General features: G+C 32.7%; 1 protein-coding gene and 1 long non-coding RNA gene across 2 annotated transcripts; both read right to left on the reverse strand.

Moving 5' to 3' along the window:
* Nucleotides 1-2,258: 2,258 nt before the first annotated feature.
* Nucleotides 2,259-6,555, reverse strand: LOC148278067 (transmembrane protein 115). The gene is made up of 4 exons (XM_088231922.1): nt 6,030-6,555; nt 4,532-4,727; nt 3,848-4,024; nt 2,259-2,776 (listed from the first exon to the last, which is right to left on the reverse strand). The coding sequence occupies exons 1-4, from the start codon at nt 6,538-6,540 to the stop codon at nt 2,500-2,502; spliced, it is 1,161 nt and encodes a 386-aa protein (XP_088088048.1). The 5' UTR covers nt 6,541-6,555; the 3' UTR covers nt 2,259-2,499.
* A 2,947-nt stretch (nt 6,556-9,502) lies between these two features.
* On the reverse strand, nt 9,503-11,704 carry LOC148278068 (uncharacterized). Its single transcript, XR_015823296.1, has 3 exons — nt 11,605-11,704; nt 11,341-11,504; nt 9,503-9,960 (listed from the first exon to the last, which is right to left on the reverse strand). It is a non-coding gene; the product is annotated as an uncharacterized LOC148278068 (long non-coding RNA).
* Between the last annotated feature and the right edge of the window lie 8,009 nt (nt 11,705-19,713).

Below are 19,713 nucleotides of genomic sequence, written 5' to 3' on the forward strand. Positions count from 1 at the left end.
AAAAACATTATTGAAGAAATCATAATTGACATTCTGAAGTAGATTCCCAAATACATATAAATGAGCATCTAAATAAATATTCTAAATCATGGATGCTCCACTGAAATCACATGGTGAATATGATATTTTTTATAAATAATTAACGATATGATATTTTTTATATTAAAAATAAACAAACAACTTACAATTAAGATATATTATATTTAAAAAATATATATATTTTCACATTTTTTATTGTTTGATATTTTTAATTGTCGATTAGTGGTAATTTTGACAGAGAAGCCCTGTAAATGTCAAGACTTCCTTATTCATTTCTTGAAAATATTTTCCCTCTCAGTTGTAATAAATTCAAGTTATTAAACTCCCTAGAGAGTGAAATCCAGTCTGTCTAAAAACGTTTAGACATACTCAAAACAGTGAAAGTACTCCCTCCACATACCCAAAACCGTTTTAAAGTCTTCCTATCAGTTTCACTCATTTGTATCTATGTTTTTGTAAACGCAATGTTATTTTTTGTCAATAAACGAGTTACTATTTTAAAATTTTCAATTTTATATATCACAACATTAATTGAATTTGACTCTACTACTTTCACTGCCCCTTTCTCGGTGAGTTTGGCAAATTACATGGAGGGCTTTTGTCGGATATTGCAAACACGAATGGTAGCAAAAACTGTATTTACTTGTATCACAGTAGCCTACGTCCACTGTAGTAATTTTATAAATTTAATAACATCAGATTGGATTATTAAGATTAATTTCAAATTTCTTAACTTCGATGCCCTTCATATAAGTCACCGAAAGATAAATCCCACAATCATGTGGCACTGCTTATTTAAAGGTTATTAACTACATCAATTTAATCAAGACACGGAGAAAGGATTGTTAGTAGGTAGGTACTATGTTTGACAATTTCAACGCCAAGGATTAGCAACACTACTTCCCTTTGATGGGAATGGACGGCACAAAATACTAGTTTAGTTCATACACGGAGGCATTGGGCTCCCTGGGCAATACGTAAAATTTTATTGTAATTTCCCAACCATTCTGTACATTTTCTCAGATGAGAATTTACAATATCGGTCATTATATCACTAACATATTTTTTATTCTTTTTTTTTTTTTGGTTCTATGATTATAATAATAATAATAATCTTTTTTTTTTACATTTAGGCGGATAGAGAATACAGTTCTATGCATGAAATAGACCCAGAATCCTGGACAAGTGTTTTACACCTGTTTTATTGATTTTTACTCTCAAGTTAAAAATCCTGAATAATGAAATTGAGTGGATATAAGTCCGCCTGGTAGTATTCTACTGGTTAGCATGTTCGCCTACCATTCTTGTGATCCTGGGTTCGATTACTGATAGGATGAATGTTAATACTTTTGCCCTATGCACCACTGGGTGTGGAAAGGGGATGACGATGATGAATATAGTATTTATTAAAAAAAATAAAAATATCTGACAAAATTTACTAGAAAAAAAGAATAATTCAATTGCAAACTTGTACTGGCTGCCGCAGTGTAATAGTTTGTTATAGAATTTAAGAATCTGCAGGAGATTTGAAACTGCCGATGGTTTTGTCCAAATTAGGACTCCGCTTTAAAGCTTTGTTTGATAAGCTAAGGACTTTATTTTGGACAAGACGATGTCACAAGACTACAGAAATGTAAAGATAGATATTAAGCGGAAGAAACTTGCGACTTGTATATGAGTTGCCCATGCACAGGGCGAGTACACGACTAATGGGCGAGTTTTCCGCGTCTAATGTGTTAGTATAAACAAATATGAAATCCAATAACTGTTTTTAGAGATCGGAATATTCATATTTTTTATCGACTATGAATTTAATGTTAAATAAATACATGTACTGTTGGTAGGTTTTTACTAACCCTGGGTTAAAATTTCAGTATTCTTCATAAGGGCGTGTATACATTTGGAAAAATTGGCTCAATGAATGGTTTGAGTTTAGTTTAAGAATGCTTACAAAATTTCTCCCACAACAAACAAAATATGTATTGGTCTTTGTATTTATTAGACAAGCATTATTTATTTATACATTAACACCATTCGATATTTTAAATTTTCCTTAAAACTATAAAATATAAAATAAAAAAACATAAATAGAAGTACAAGATCTGACTTGTAAGTAGGAGGTTTATGTATAGTATATAGCCGAGTATATAATATACGTAAATTATTTACATGTGAGAACACTTACATGTTTATAAAAGTAAGTTTAAAAAACCTGTATAAATATATATTTACATTTATTATAACATCATTTAAAAATATGGTATGCTAACAATGGAGAAAGTTTTATATCATGTACATTATGCATTTATACAAACTTATAATAGATGAAATAATGTTACAACTAAGATAAGATAATAATTTATTATCCAAACCATTCACATTCAACAAAAATGTATAACACTTTTATGCAAGTTTAGTCTTAAAATTAAATTTCGTTCAAGTTAAATTAAATTTAACAAATTAACTTTGAAATAGTTGATTGGCTGAGGGGGATTCGACATCGATCAGGACAGCATCAGCAGGCTGTGGAGGTACATTGTCCATAAATTGACTACTCGTATTTGGAGCACTGTCTCCGGCAGCGAGGATACCTGGTAGGTTGGATGGTAACTGTATACTGACACTCGGGTTTAGAGACTGTTGTTGAGTTGGCGAAGAAGCCTTAGGATGAGTTTTTTGCCGAGCTTGTTCACTGGTTTTGGAGAGTCGCTCACTGAGTGCTTTCAGAGCAATTTGTCTGGAAATAATAAGTTTCTAAAATTAATTGGTGCCATGCACATTCAAATTGAAATACTCAAAATCAATATTCTATCAAAATGATTATTCAATTTCAATATCCGAGATTCTAAAGTGATCATTATTATTGGGACCAAGATTAGCAATTTGTACCTGTTTATAGTTAATATTCACGTCACGAAGAAAGTTGGGCCATGGTCATAAAAAAATTTAGTAAAAACCATGTTAAAAAAAATATTACTTGTTATAATTATAGTCTTTATTCAATAAAATTAACTTATTACAATATTATCCGATCACCGAAGTAAAGTAACATTGGGCGTGTTCAGTACTTGGATGGGTGAATTATACGTTACAAAAAAAAACATAAAGTATGAAAACATATTAGTCCAGATAAACTGTTAAATAATAGTTTGTCATCGGGTGTTCAGACATTATTTTAATTCAGATTCAAATTAAAGAGTACAGACATAATATGGCGAAGCCAACCGTATCGCCTCCGTTTGATGACAGTTGTCACCGGAGTTTGCTGAACTAATGAACATATATTTGTTTTATTTTTGATGCTATGAAATACAAAACATTAAAATATTATAGAGCTGATGATACGATACATAAATACTTAAAAAACATTATTTTGGCTTAGTTTAATAGTCTATTAAAAGATAAAAAATAATAAAAACAACTGAACTTCCTTATTGTACGGCAAAGTTTCTCAAAAATGCATGAAAAAATCAATAACAATAAACTACTTTGAAAAATGTCATAAGGTCTTGTCAATCAATCAATCAATGATAGCATTGACATGTGTTGTGATAGATTTCCGGTTTCCGGGAAGTATTTTGTTTTCAGTATAAATATTAATGGCTATTGGGCTCCTTTTAAATGTCGGGACAACTAACCAATGAGAACCAGTGACGTCACGGGTGGAGTAATTTCAAAATTACAGTGCTTAAAAAAATTATAGTGATGAGAATACGATGCATAACATTATTTAAAAAAACATTTTGGCTTAGTTTGACAGTCTATAAACAAATGAATATTTTTTTAATTTAAAAATAATAATAGTAACCTTCGTCGTTCCATGTCTTGTGGTTGCACCCCAGGAAGGGAGATAGTGAGGCCCCGCGGACTGAGGGCAAGATGTACACGACGTCGACTGGCAGGGCAGAGCCCTAATTTCACAAAACAACGCTCCATGGGACTGGATACAAGGCGGACTAGTGGTTGCACGACTCGAGGGAAAAAGCTAAAATAAAAGAAAGTTTCATTTTTAATTATTCATCTTAGCATTAACATTTCTGGTAATAATGAGCTGTACTCAGAATGACTTTCAATTCGTTCAGTTTTGAAATTATTCACAAAGTAGTTGAGGAAAACATTGAATTAAGTACGATTTATATTTGAAAGTGGACATACCTAATGAAAGAATAATCTCTGCGATAATGTAATGTAAACGATGTATGTGAATACTGTAAGCATTGCCATTTTTTTTTACAAATGATATCAATTAGAAAAAGAAATACATAAGGCTATAGAATTGATTGGTGATTATTTTTCAGAAACCTATATTATAATTTTAGTATTAAAATTCAATAGTATATATTTTTATATTAAGTATTATTTGGGATACAGTATTATTTTTTAATTCAAAACGTATTTAGAAAGGTAAGCGACTCAATTTAGAATATTATATAAAATAAGAGTTTTTTTATGTACTGTATAATTTCTGAAAACTAAGACGACAATGTTTTACTTGTCAAAACTGAAGTTGTCAGCAGTATCACCACGTGTCCCATTGGAATGGTATTGCCAGAAGCGAAGGTAGAGCCACGAGACTACGGTACCGCTGGCCCACATACAGGGGTAGCTACCCTCCAGGAGCCCCACCGCCCACAGGATGAGGGCTACACACAGGACCAGTAAGGGAATTATCCTGTTGGTCATCTTGCCTGAAAGGGTAATTACATTATACTGTGCACACTAGACTACTCTTCGATAACTGTTTTAAACCCTTTGGTAGAGTTTTCGCAGCAAAAGTGTACATGAAGTATTTGTTTTATAGATTGAAGGCGGAAGAAAAAAATTGACCATCTTACCGAAATTGATATATTTCAAAATAATAAAAAAAATTGATGCTGCTAGAATTTTATTTTGTGAAAAACTAAGTATAGAAGAAAATATCCATGTAAATTCAAAAGGTACAACTGTTTAAGAATTAAGAAAAAATACAACTAGGTATTTCAATTTGGTTTTTGTAATTAATATTATTCTAGACATATCTACTTAAAATAAACAAAGTTTGACTTCCTTTTGATTTACTTAAGGTAAAACAAACAGAAGAGATTTCATAATTTAAATCGACAAAACAATAAAAGTCTACTGTCTTATAAGATAACTAATTAAACATTGTGAAGGTTGTAAAAATATAAGATTTTTTTTGGTTTGACATTGAATAATACAATTATTACAACTAAAAGGAATTTTCACTGAGACAGCAAGTAAACTTATGGATTTCTCTTATCCAAAAAACTAGTTGAGTACAAAAAAATGTTTAAATCTGTTTTGATTTGTCATGAAAATATCTAAATTAAACTTTAAAAAGTTTTTCTTTTAAATTTACAAAGGTAGTTTACAAATAGTTGGCATGAAATTACTCGGGATATAATGAAATAATTAGGGATTATTATTGTTTGAGCAGTTTATAATGACTTAATTTGTACCTGAACAAATAAAATGTAATAGAATTATGTCAAGTGTGAATGAGAATGGTCAAGGACGAAAAAGGAAGACTTTTTATAAATAAATTAAGCAAATATTTAATAGGTCTACGTAACCACAGAACATATAAATATATTAAATTAGATTTCAATATAAGTAAGTATGTTTGGTGTTATATATTTTATATTATATAAACTTCGGTGGGAAAATGACATAACATTTTTAGCAGAAGAGTTTTGATTTTGAATAAGAATTTGGTTTTATAGACTATTTTGAACCAGTAATAAACAACAAGTTTGGAGTATGGACCGAGTTGTGGTAAAGGAAGGATTAACTTTGGACTTTTCTCTAATTACCTTTATTGAAATTAAGTAGGTGAAGTATTTGAAATTATCGAAATGACAAAGGTCACGCTTTGGCATTTGATTTTCAAGTCCCGGTCAACAATTTAAGAGTATTAATGCCAGATGATATTTGGGAACTTTGTAGTCCTCATGTTGTCATTTAACATATGAGAGTTATGATAATATTACCGAGAGATGTTTTGATGAGAAGATGATCCGGCATTACTTGCTTCACCGCCACACTTACGGCAGCGATGTATCCTGCCAAGCCATGTATGTGGACGCTGAATAAATAGTCAGTATTTCTAGTGCACATGTACAAAAACAAATAGTACGTAGACGTCATAACAGCGACACCGAAATTTGTAATCGCGAAAAATGTTAACATTTCGAATTGACCCCATAGAGGCTCAATTAACTTTCCACACAAACCTACAGTAACAACGTCCACAATCACTTCCCAAAAGTGAAGTTCTAAAAAGCAAAACGTAAAAGCTGACCATAACCAGAAAGATGGGGGCATTAAATATCCCGGGGTCACGCTCAATACATTTACAGCACCCTCTGAGAATGAGAGAAAATAACTGAATATCACTATTACACATATTAATTTCACTGAAGTAGATGTGTTGCCTAATAATGCTGAAAATTGTTGTTTGAAATAAGGTAAATTTCGACTGAAAACTCTCATAGAGGCCATTTTGAATTAACTGTCATCCTGAATCCTGATGTGGTCAGTTAATAAAAATACAGAAATTACATTTGTAAGTTACTACTAAAAGTTCTTACCCGAATGATAAATATTTCAAGGCTAAACAATGTTCAAAAAATTCAAACTTACTGATTAATTTTTATTCAAAGATTATAAATTCAATTCAATAAAAATAAACATTATCGATGTTATTTTTAATGTGGAAATACTTTATTATGACATGGCACAAGACATCAATAAAAGTTGTTATGTATCTATGGTGATACGAGTATTTAAATATAACAAAACAGTATCATGTGAACGAATCATTCATTGTTTTCAGTTATTTTTGCTATGAAAAAAATATGGATTAAAAATTGTTTTTAAATTTATTTCCGAAATAAAGCCAATATTTTGAAAAGGTACGTAGCATATGGAATACTTTTAATGAATAAGTTATTAAATGCAAAAGTACAAATCTACAATAAATATTCTAACACAAAGAAACAACAAAACTAACATATTTATTTGTTTATTCTCACAATTAACTACCGAGTTTGGCATATTATATTAAATCAAGATTACAAACAAATAATTGAATAGGTATGTGTGTATGTCGGTACATACAAAAACTTGTACATTGAAATGTTAAAAAAATAATGTTGTCATCTAATTCACTGTATTTTATAGGGAAGCTTGTTTTTATTTGTCTACGTATTTCACGCTGAAGTATTGTTTCACTTGCAAATATTTTATTTCACAGATTTACAGTTTTTTGTTTTGTGCATACGAGAACGAATTGTTTGTGGAAAAAAGTGCTCAATTTACATATCGGTAATAAATGACAAATATATTCAATAGAAGAGCAAAGATTTATAGAGTTAATGAGAAGAGATGAGTGTATCAGTAGCTGCCGAAGTGTCGATGGGACCATCAGAAGCATATACTTATAACAGCACACCGCGGGCTTTGTACAGCAATATGAAAATGCATAAAAGACCACCCTTAACTTGGTGAGTTAATAAGGTTAAAAATATAATTTAAATGTCATGTCAAAAATATTTTTCAAAAATGTAATAATCTAATGTAGACGAATGCGAAACGAAAATTTCAAGGTATAAAAGTTTCAATGGAAACCAAGAAAATAATTTTTAAGAAGTCTTAGCATTTAGGCACCAACTTGAATTGACCTGTTTTTGGCGGGATTAAATGATTGCGGATTACCAGCGTCGTAGCTAGGGTCATAAGCGTCCCAGGCAAGATTTGCATTTTGCGTCCTTCAAGATTTATTTTCTAGGAAGAGAAAGAGAAAAGAAGGCTGTGGGTTTGCAAAGTGCGCCCTTCCGAGGGTTGCGCCCCTGGCAGTCACCCGCCTGGCCAGCCCCTAGCTACGACGCTGCCGATTACTTACTACTACTATGTGTAACATTCTGCTTATAAAATCCATTTTAATTTTTTAAAATTAAACATAGCACAAGCTATAAAGGCACAGGACATAAAAACTTTTACATTACCTTCTCAAAAATGTTTTCCCTCCCTGTTCCAACAAATTTAGATAAAAAAAACTCCCGAAGGAGAAAATTCAGCCAGTCTCCAAACATTTGGACATACTTAAAACATTGTATATTGGATTAGGTTTTAAAAAATATAATAAAATAATTCGTTTGCCCACTTTGACGAAAACGTAACAATTATTTCAAGTTTAATTGGCTCATACTGAAGTAGAAACGTAATGCGATAACCAGAAAGTTCAGCCCCACGGGGAACTGGATGAAAAATTGTAGTAAACATGGATACAATACGAGAAGTAATAAACCAGGGACTGAAATTATATAATAAACTACCAGACAAAACTAAACAGAAGACTCAGACAACCTTCACATAAGATGTTAAAAATATTATCATTTTCCTACAATATAATATTTTATGAATAAAAAAAATAAATATTTTGTAGAATTAACGTAATCTGTAAGAGTTTATAAATAAAGTTCAAATAAAAAAATTACATCGTTTTCGTGTTTGACTGAATAAAAATAATAAATCGATAAAGCGCGCAGCAAGTTAAGTCCTTTCAGTTAAATTTTGTGCCAATCCAGACAAGCTCACCACTTTTTTTCAAACCCTCAAAAATGTAATGAAATATATTATGTAATAATGTTGGACTTACAATTAAAATTCAATTACACAAATCGTTATTTGTTTCATATGAACAAACATAATTATAATTATATCAATGCAGGGATTTTATAAACTTTTTGTTGCTGGATCTCAAAATGTCAATTTTGAACTTAACAGAGTACCTACACACCCCGGCCCGGGAATTATGCTGTGTAAATATTGTAAACGTATAAAACATGTGTTGTAAGTAGGTTGTAGGTACCTATATCTACATTCATATTTAAAAAAATTAAATATGATATTGTTATCTTTACCAGACTTTATTTCGCCAATAGTAATCATTTTAGCCTTGAATTATAACTTCATATTTTTGAACATTCGATTGGGTTTTATTTTCTGGACGTTGATTTTATTTAACCTACATCATTATATCAATACAGACAATACATTAATTTATTACCCGTAATAAAATGTCTTTAGAAGTCTAGAGTTTTCTTTATGAGATGCTTGACCCTTCTACAACAAGGTACACCATATTGTAGGTAAATGTAATATTAAGAAGTTGGTGTTGTAATAATAAACGTTTGAACGAGGTGAACGGCTTTCGTGACCTCATGTGGTCAGCGGAGGGTGGCGGGGGCGAAGGTAGAAAGTCGGGGTGGGGGCCAATAAAGGGGAGAGTCCGGCAGTACCGCCACCCTAAGATTTATGTAGAATAAAATGACTTAAATTAAATGTTAAATATTTGCTGATTTGTGTAAAAAAATTCTTAGACTTTGAATAGAAATGATAAAAACCGTTTTTTTTAGAAATATACAACTTTATTAATAAAATTAGAAGACAATGAGAAATATACATTTAAAAAGTAGTCCTCCAGTACCAGTCGGTATAAAATGTCGCAAAAGGTAACAATCACAAACACATTGATTTGATAATTTCGAAATATAAACACAAGCCTTATGGACCCAAATTTTGCAATTTCCACATTGTATCCAATCCTCTTTGTGAGATTCAAGGCACAAAGGGCAAATTGCCTCCACATGAACAATATGAGGGAGACTTTGGTTTTCATTTATCTTTTTCTTGCCTTTCTTGCTGACTTCTTTTCCCAAAAGCAAACTTTTGCCTTTCTTGCAAACGTCCTTACCTGACAGCAAATTTTTCCTCGTTTAACTGAGTCACTGTTTTTTTCTGCAATCTTCCCTTCAAGGATCTTTTTGTACGGTGAACTTGTTAAAATTGTACTTTTTTCAGCTTTACAACTTATTGCAGTGGCTCTTCTTTTCGAAGCATCAGGAATCGGTGACATTTCTGAAACGATTTCTTTGAAGTTGTCAACAACAGTGATAAATTACGATTCTGATAGTTGAGAAGAATAAGCAATTTGAAAATCGGACGCCGAAGAAGCATTTGGTAATCCAACTTCTTGAGAAGCTGAAGATGATTCTAGCTGTTGAGTGGACAAGTTTGTCAGTTCTGCCTGTCCAGAAGTTGAAGCTATCGGTTCTGACTGTTAAGATAGAAGCAATGGTTATGAGTTTGATTAATGAGTTTTTGTAACGTTGGTCATATCCGAAGCAATAAACTCTAAATCACTGACATTCTTATTTAATGGGTGAATTTTAGTACAGCGAAAGCCATTTACGCCAATATCCATGCGAGAAACAAGCACACCTGGGTTCCGTTCTGTTGGACTCGTATATTTTGTGAAGTGATGCATCCACCTCAAAAACATATCGCATCCATTCAGCCATTTGGCTGAGCTTCAGCTATACTCTCGTGTGGAGCGTTAATCACGAGTCTGTAATTCATTTGTGACCGCGGGAATACGAAAAATAGAGTCAAGAACTGACCCCCTGCGTTCATTGGAAAAAGTAGTCACATTTTTTCCACGCTCTGCGAAGTAAGTTTTCCGACTTGTCTTTGGTTTTAAGTACCTATCACTTTTGCATGCTTCTGGAGAATGCTAACACCAGTCTCTTCGCAGTTCCATATTTTATAGAGTAAATTTATACTTTTGTGCCAAGCTTTCAAGAAAAGATCCACTTGAACTTTATTAAAACCTACGGCCCTCATTAAACTTGTTGATTCAGCGATCCGCAAAGTCGCTGTGTATTTTCATAAAAGAATAATAATATTACTTCCCCGCAGACATCTCCTTATTGAATTTGTGAGGTAATTAAAAATTTTCAGCTAGTTCGAAAGCCAGTTTAAGACATTCCCGCCTGTTTAAGGGCATTAGCCTATTTGCCGAATCCTTGACATGTTCTGCTTACACTTGCTCGCATTTAGGTGAGAATGAATAACATTTTTACATGAATAAATTGTATGTATTTATTTGATATGTAATATATTTTCTTTACTAACTTTGTATACTATGTGGAAATCTGTTATTAGTTCTGAGTTTATACACTATATCTGTTTGTTCACTAAAAATATGTATGTAGAACTGTTGATTTCCCAAATAAAAATAAAATAAAATAAAATATAAATAAACATAAAATATGTATTGTGGAAACGACCCATGACAGGCTTAACATATACCTCTTTCTTGTTTTTTTATAGCACCAATTCTATTATTTAATATCGTTCTAGGTACCTTATACCTGACTGCAGCCTGACACGCACTCATCTTTATTTATTTAACTTTTTGTACATAATGTTATTTGTACATCATCTCTTACTTAATACCTTTTCTACGCCTCTATACATGTTGGCAGGATCCCTTCGTATTCTTCTGTTCACCATCATCACCTTGTAGACATCATTTGTGTAGTTATACATACAAATAAATTAAATCACTTAAAAGTATACTCAAATAGTGGCCGTACTGGAGGACAATTTTGTGGCCGGTTCTGTAGGAAACGGAAAAAAATATAATGTTCAGTCAATGATAAAATATAATCCATAAAGTGTGATTTAAACATTATATCTAAATGAGTAATCAATACATACGACGTTTTACTTTTGTCAAAAAAGTCGAATAATCTCCATCGATAACCCACCGAACTTTACTTACGCAACCAAAGGTACCGCACGCAAAGCAAATCTCCACACTGACAGCAAGTTGGTTGCGACAAGTTGACGCCGCGTGGGGCATGTACTTACGGGAGCGATCTTCACAAACGCCGCGAACAGCCTAGCGCCATCTTTTGTAGAATTTCAGAAAGAGTAACTGGCTGGTACTGGATGCCGGCCGGTACTGCCGGACACTCCCCTACCAAAACTAAAAGAAATACCGATCTTGTTTTTAGAATACCTGTATTTGATATTTGTGTAGTATATTACCTACAAAAGTACAATTATAATATGTGCAGATATGTATATATAGGTATAGAACGAAGGACGACCGTCGCGTCGGCGTTGCGTCGCACGATAATGCGCGATGAGTATGGAGGGTAGTAGTACTTAGTACTAGAAGTGCACTGATTTGAAAATAGCACAATCCCTTACGTCTTTCCACGCATTTTCTTACGAAGTTAATAGTAATATGATATAATCTTAAAAAGTAGAAAATCTATAAATATTGCTTTGTATGGGGATTGCATTTCGCGTTTCGTATTGTAAGGATAGGCGCCGTGGCGCAATTGTTAAGACGGCCATCTGCGAAACTGGCGTCGCGGGTTCGATTCCTTCCAGTTGCAAGAAAAAATCTGTTTTTTTTTTTTCTCAATTGGTCTGGGTGTTGTAGTGTATTTTTCATTACCTCCTTCAATATCCCCTCTATCCCACCTGCTGACAAGCCTCTAAATAGAGGCTGAGCGGGTTATTCCTTTAAAAAAAAGAAAAAAAGAAACCTACCCCCTAGATAGGAATAAACTAAAAACAATGTATTTTCATGCCCTTTCCACACCTAGTGGTGCATAGAGCACCGTATTGGTATACCAATCACAGCGTATCTTGATCATTTTTTTGTTACGTAAAGGTAAGATTATCAGTCTTACGATTCAGGTGCCAGTCCAGGGTCTACGAAATATTACACTGTAAAAACGTAATTGTAAATAAATATTTCATGTCAACCATGTCGGAAATCGAACCTGAGACCTCTTGTATGAGGCTAACGCGCTGACCTCTACACCACGAGGCCGATAGTTGCTTTCTAGTTTATTTTTACTAATTTAATTTTAAACAAAATGTATGAATTTTATTAACTCTAGGACCTGACTTGGAAATGTAATAAAATATTGAAATATTTTGATGTTTTTTGTTGATATTTCTTGATAAAACTCCATGGTTAATGATTTTAATAAAATTATAAATAAATTTATCAATACAACTTCTTGGTTTAGTTTAACTTTTTTATTTTTTGACCAACGAGCGCTTTCGCCTAAGTAGGCATCTTCAGCGGAACTCGGGAGAGAACAAAGGCTCGAGTTTGGCATCACATTGATTGATTGTGCATTTTTATATATAAATATCATTTAAATAACATTAGTTTTAATATTATTTATAAAACTAAACCAAGAAGTTTTATTGATAAGTTTATTTATAATTATATAAAAATCATTGAAATATTTTGGATTGCCGTATCAAAACACAAACGCTAACAATATTTTAAAAAAAAAGGAAAATATCTTTATTATTCCTAAAGCGTGCAAAGATTAATAGTTAAAATGTTTGAATGGCCAAACTCCACAGAATCACGGAATGGCGGATACAAAATATAATCCAAAATATTTTTGAGCTTATCTTTACCGACTAATCTAATCTCTTGAACATATTCTGGGCCAATATTACATGGAAAGTTAACAGTTATGTCCAATTTTATCTATAAAGTAAAATGAAGTTTTCTGTTTTTAAAATGGAATATGTACCTACCCATACATTTTTTTCCTAAACATTTTAAATTTTTTATTTTATTTGAAAAATTTATTTATTAACCCTTACGGATTATTACATTCATTTTACAAAAATAATATATACATTTCTTATTCATACTCTGTTGTTCAAAACAATATTTTTTAAATCTTTTAAAAAGTCGTTTGTTTAGTTTTGTCTGGTAGTTTATTGTATAATTTCAGTCCCTGGTTTATTAGTCTCGACTGTCCTTGTCTTGTTTTAGAAAATTGTGTACGATATTTTTCTGATATTCTCGTATTATGTCCATATTTACTACATTTTTTTACAAGTTTTAGTTCTTCGTCAGTGGCTAATATATGGATAAATTTTAATGATTCTGTACTTTGAAAGAGTTCAGTTATATTTGATTGCTTAGTTTCTTTAAAAATTATCTGGCTACTGTTGGATAGGGAAGGTCATAAACTAACTTAATTATTTTATTTTGTTGTCTTTGTAGTCTGTTTATGTCATTTTGATATCCTGTTCCCCATAGTAGTTGCATATAACATATTTTAGTTTTTACATAGGCTTCATGCATTAGAATTTTTTCCGTTTTTGGAAAAAAAAGATTTTAAAAAAAAGACTCGATAATGTCGCCACTTTGCTAATTAAATTGCTGATGTGAATTTTCCATGTCAATTGTCTATCTATTGTTAGTCCTAAGTATTTAACATGTTTAATTTCAGTTAGTCGTTCATCATTTATGTGAGCATCTATTTAATAATATTAATATTGCTTTTTTTTTTCACTAAGTGTAAGTAAGTTTGTGTTTGTCAATTTTGTCAACATAGTCAGGTCTTCGTTTATGTGATTGTTTGTTAATACGTCTGTTTGATTTTTATAGAATAGTCCAATGTCGTCGGCATACACAATAAGTTTTCCTTTAAAATTGTACAGTGATAAATCATTTATATATAAAATATATAATAGTGGACCCAAAACAGATCCTTGTGGTACTCTAAAATTTACTGTTTGTATTTGGCTTTTTTTTCATTTACATGTGTATACTGCTTCCGATTTGCTAAGTATAATTTTAGTAGTTTAAATTTTTGAAATTTTACTCCAACATCATTTATTTTTTTCATGGTCTCAACATGTACCGTATCGAAGGCTTTTTTAAAATCTAAAATTACTCCTGTGATTGGGAAACATGTTCAATTACAGGTTACCGAGAAGCAAACTTTGAATTTCCGATATACGCATTTCCGCACATAAATTTGGATTTTACTTTATAGACAGTCGAACGTGAACGAAACAAACAAACACACTTTCGCATTTATAATATTAGTATAGATTAGTAAGTATATTAGTATGCATGGTATTCGTATCTTATTATCAGCGCTATGATTTTTTAAAGTTTAGTGGTTTTGAATTTACTCCGCCTATGACGTCTCAAGTTCTCTATGGTGAGTTGTCCTGATTGTTGGGTTGGTTTCCCGGTAACCAAAAATGTACCACAACACTCTGTCATTGGTTGATTTCGGAGAACTTTTATTATTTTTTCATAGAGTTTTGAAAAACTTCGCAGTACAATTGAACGTAGGCAGAAAGCAGCCAGCCATAGAAAAGTGAAACTGAGATAATAGCACTTTTATAAATAGAGTGAATAATAAAATCTACAAAACAGTTAGAATATTTATGAGTTTGACAAATGATAAACTTTGAATACATTCGTTCATATTACTAACAAGAATCTAATTATGTATTTGACCAGTTTTGATAAATTTTTAAAGTACCTGGTAGATTTTTCTAGTGTTGTGGGTGTTTTCAGCAAATTGAAAAATACCGTTTTTTTTTTTAAAGAAATATTTGCGTTTATATGATTTACTCGATTCGAATCACGGACCTTTAAGCCGTGAGTCCGAGACACTAGCCACGGGACCACAACTTGATTCACTCGACACTATTTTCATAAGGTGATTATTACAGTTTTTTTTTGTTAGAAACCGATCTGGCTGTTTTTAGCAGAATATAGAATTGACCTTACTGCACCCGATAACACCAATATAAACGGTCTAATTTTTACCGCGCGTAAGAAAACATTTTTATATAAAATTTCCCGTTGCTCTGCACTTCCAAATTCTAGAGATTTTTTAAAAAAGATCTTTCATTGTGTAATAAACAGTTGAAGTTTCAAAATAATGATAAAACCGCGTATATATCAGAAGAAGAAGAAGAATTATATCAATATTCTGGATTAATAAACAAATTTGAACTTTAATTGTTTATGCTGGCGTTAAAATGATTATTGCATTACACCATCCATATATCTTTGATGTGGGCGGGTGTGGATGGGTCTGGATGGGTGTGGATGGGTGTATGATGGTGATGAATCGTTAAACTCCCTCTCTCCGTTATTGAATATTTAATAAAATCTAAGGCTTTCTAGAAACTTCAGCTTGCTTTCTTCGAATACGTATGTATGTTTATATTGGCTTTGTATGAATGTTATAAAATAGTAGCTTTTAAAAATACTTGCCCTTGACGCACGTCTCCTGTCACGCCATTTTTCTCTACAAACTTTACCTTCCCCCACCCCCTGCCGTTCTCGCTATATTACCGCCCCGCCGCGCCGCGTCGCCTGGCTTCGGACAACCCCTCCAGTGACTTACCCCCTTGCCGCAATCTCACATAAAGATGACCTTCAGATAAGGGAACTTTCCATTTCAAAACCCCAAGCTGAGGGTATTAGAAATTCAATTTTGCCTTTTAAATACATACATACTTTATTCAAGTTCAGGTTTGTTATTCATTAAAAATATTATTATAATTTATGTGTTCATAAAGTTGGATATAGTTATTATTTTGCAGGGTAGATAATCAATTTTGAAATGTTTTTTTAAAAATTAATGTCAAAAACTTATTTTTCATCCAGAAATATAATTATAATAATATTTTTATTCCGGCTATTTAGTTTTTTATAAATTATCCTTACACTGTATAATATTCACCAGTCTGAAGATGCCTATTAGAGGGTGAAAGCGCTAATTGGTCAAACAATTAAGTGGAAGTGTACCAAGTATTTTTAATTAATAACTTATATGTAAATATAAGTTATTACATAATTTCAATGGAATTCCATCAAGAATTGTCAATTATTATAATAATATTAATCAAATAATGTAAAATAATATAAATTAAGACGTATGACCCAGAGCGTCTTGCTTCAATGCAGCTACAAGTATGAATACAATATGCATATTACGTGCATACTCGTATATGCCTGTGAATGTGAATTTATATGTTTTTTTTAAAAAAGGGTTGTATTATATAATTTTTTTTCCCATTTTTAATTGTTTATTTATTTGTTACGCATTTTCGTTTTTATTTTATATTATTTTGTACACGTAACAAACACAAGAGCCTGGCTCTTTTTTGGCAAGTTCAACCCGAATTGTTACGTTTTTATATCTTAATGTATGTTTTAAAGTAAATAAAAGGATTAAAAAAATAATTTTTAAAAAACCACCTAATTTGCAGGTTTTGTATAAACATAATATAATTAATAAGGTACCTTGCAGCCCCGTAACGAGGAAGTTTAGTGGTTTTTTTACAGTTTTTTGTTTATAGACTATCAAAAAGCAAAAAAAATATATTTTTATGTGTCGTATTATTATTATCGCCACGATTTTGTAAAGTTCTTTAATTTTTAAAATTACTCAGACCGTGACGTCATTAGTGGTCGTCGGTGAGTTGGCTTCCCGGAAACCGTAAAATCTATCACAACACTCTATCATTAGTTGATTTGGAAGAACTCGTGACGACTTCAAACTAGTTCATTTTTATTAATTTTGTCATACATTTTTGAGAAACTTCGCCGTTCAATAAATGCTCTAATTAATTAAGAAAACATTTTTACATTAAATTTCCCGTAGCACTGAACATTCTCATTCTACGTGCCACTACGATTATTAATATTTTATAAAGAAACGATTCATTGCTTATTCAGTAGCCTTATTCTGTAACTAATTCGTTTCGTGAATTCATTCGAATCGTATGAGAGGAAACGAAAGCGGAATACGACCTTGATTGCGTTAGAGTAAGATGGATATAATACGACGAACGAACTTACGAAACAAAATCGTGACATAATAGGCCTTCTGAAGGCCTGAAGGGAAGATAAATAATACTGAGATTTGTTAGTCTATAATTCAGATTTTGAACCTGAAGTGTTCGCAGGGCCAGTAACGCGATGGGGTGGAATTATTTTTCGCCGTATATTTACAATCAGCTTAATAAATCTTTGAAGAAAGCGATGAACTCATCGACAAAACAGAGTGCGTCACTTTTCATAGAATCTGAAAATTGGAATTCATTAAATGCTAGAGAATTTCATGTAGGGACTAGAAATTTCTTGTAAATGTTTTTTGAAACAAAAGGATTTTGAGACAAGAGAGGCAGTAGCAAAACGCTCTATGAGAGGAGAGAATATGAAATACTTTGGTGTTGAGCTGCGCCCTTCCGAGACAAGATTTAGCGTACTGTGTGATATTATGCGAGGCGTAACTCTCAATTAATGGCAGAATAGATGGGACATGGCATTTAGGGGGAGATGAACGTGGTCTTTTTTACCTTCCATCAGACACAGGATGTGTAGTAAGTTCTTGGTGTTTGACCATCATACCGCACAAATGGTTTCGGGACATCCTGTGGCACTGTGTGCTATTGGATGATGAGACGCCGAACGGTCTGACAGGGGTCATGCGACCAGCGTGGAATGTGATCAGAATTTTGCACTCTTCCGTCAGTTTGTCTGGACTTAAGTATCGCGTTTGGAGCTCCTCAGATGCGCGGAAGCCTAGGGGAGTAAAATGTGGTGGGACAAGCAACTATTCCTGTGGGATGCTCATTCGGTTGGGACTGTGCTTCCTTCCGAGCGGAACGCACGCGTTCTTTTGTTTTGTCTTCCCCTTACGGGAGTGGTATTCGGATCCTCTGCCTCTGACCACCATTCTCACCACAAAGCCGTTCTCTCATTGTAAATATCCGTGTTTATAATTATGTTTGTTGTGTAAGTTATGTTTGTTGTGTTACTATAGTTTTAAGAAATTGTTTTTGTATATTTGGATACGTTTATTTATGTTAATTGTTTGTGAAAATACATATTTTTTTAATAAAAAAACAGAGGCATTGAGGGGATCCTGAGGGGTGGGGATGACGTGTTGGCCTCTGTCTATACATCCTCCTCCCCCGTCCCTAATCTGCATAAAGTTTGTATTCCTCAGGAGTATTTATAATAACTTTCCTCTATGCGCAGCTGACAGAGAGTCCCTCAGGACTCTATAACAGCTGCGGATGAATGGTGGGCTTAAGGATCTCCCCTCAATGACGTAATAATGTTTACGTACCTATTTGGGAAATGATATCCTCGATATGACTTTCTAAAGCTTCCGTTCTTTATTAAACGATTTATTGTGCCCAAAATAATCAAAACAATGATAAATTATTTATTGGTAAAATAATAAACGGCGTAGAGATGTATTATACATAGTATAGAAGTATAAAATATTGGTAGATCACGTCTAAGGTTTATTGTTTCGGATGTTTTAAATATATAATACACTCGTATAGGTACCTATATCGCGATGTTTCACGAGCTGAAGTTCATCTTCTGTCTTATACTCGTATATGGCAGTCAAACAACGAAGAATACAAGGGGGGGGTTTAGGAGGTTCAAAGCCCCCATCGAAGTAGTTTATACTAGATATTTTTTCGATTTTGAAAACCCCATTCGTAACTTCTATGATTTTTTGGCATTTACCTATTAATTGTGATATACTTAAAAAACAACCAACGAATCATCATCCCATGTTCGCTCCTTAGTTAGAGCATGTGATGTCCGCAGATAGCTTTTAGGTATCTCCGTCGGTTGCTAGCTTCTGTGCATGCTCTAGAGTCAAGGCAGCGTCCCGTAGTCCTGCCATGAACTGCCGACGAATGGTCAGCAGCGGACGTCCAGGACGTCGAGAACCGCAGAACATATGTGGCTCAGCCAATCGTATCACCTTCGCTTGATGATGGTTGTCATTGGCGTTGTTTTGTTTTGTTGTTTGCTTGTTTTGTTGTTTGCGTTGTCGTGTTTTCTTTATTCCTTATAAAGTCGAACAGAGCTAGGCCAAAATACATCGAAGCTGATCGCTAGGACGCGAAGGGTTTTTTCGAAATAAACTTAACTTTCGCGCTCTAGCTAGACCAAGGTTGGTATTCCAAACGCTCTCGCGGCCG

The sequence above is a fragment of the Micrasema longulum genome, unplaced genomic scaffold (assembly GCF_059751315.1).
Source record: "Micrasema longulum isolate JH-2025_06_02 unplaced genomic scaffold, ASM5975131v1 h1tg000932l, whole genome shotgun sequence".
Lineage (NCBI taxonomy): Eukaryota > Metazoa > Arthropoda > Insecta > Trichoptera > Brachycentridae > Micrasema > Micrasema longulum.

What these genes read in the sequence shown, in the direction of transcription:
- LOC148278067 (XM_088231922.1), bottom strand. Translation starts at nt 6,540, where the DNA reads ATGGCCTCTATGAGAGTTTTCAGTCGAAATTTACCTTATTTCAAACAA. An exon ending in TCTCATCAAAACATCTCTCG is followed by an intron (nt 4,728 to 6,029) that starts GTAATATTATCA and finishes TTACCCTTTCAG; the next exon opens with GCAAGATGACCAACAGGATA. An exon ending in GACAACTTCAGTTTTGACAA is followed by an intron (nt 4,025 to 4,531) that starts GTAAAACATTGT and finishes CTTTTATTTTAG; the next exon opens with CTTTTTCCCTCGAGTCGTGC.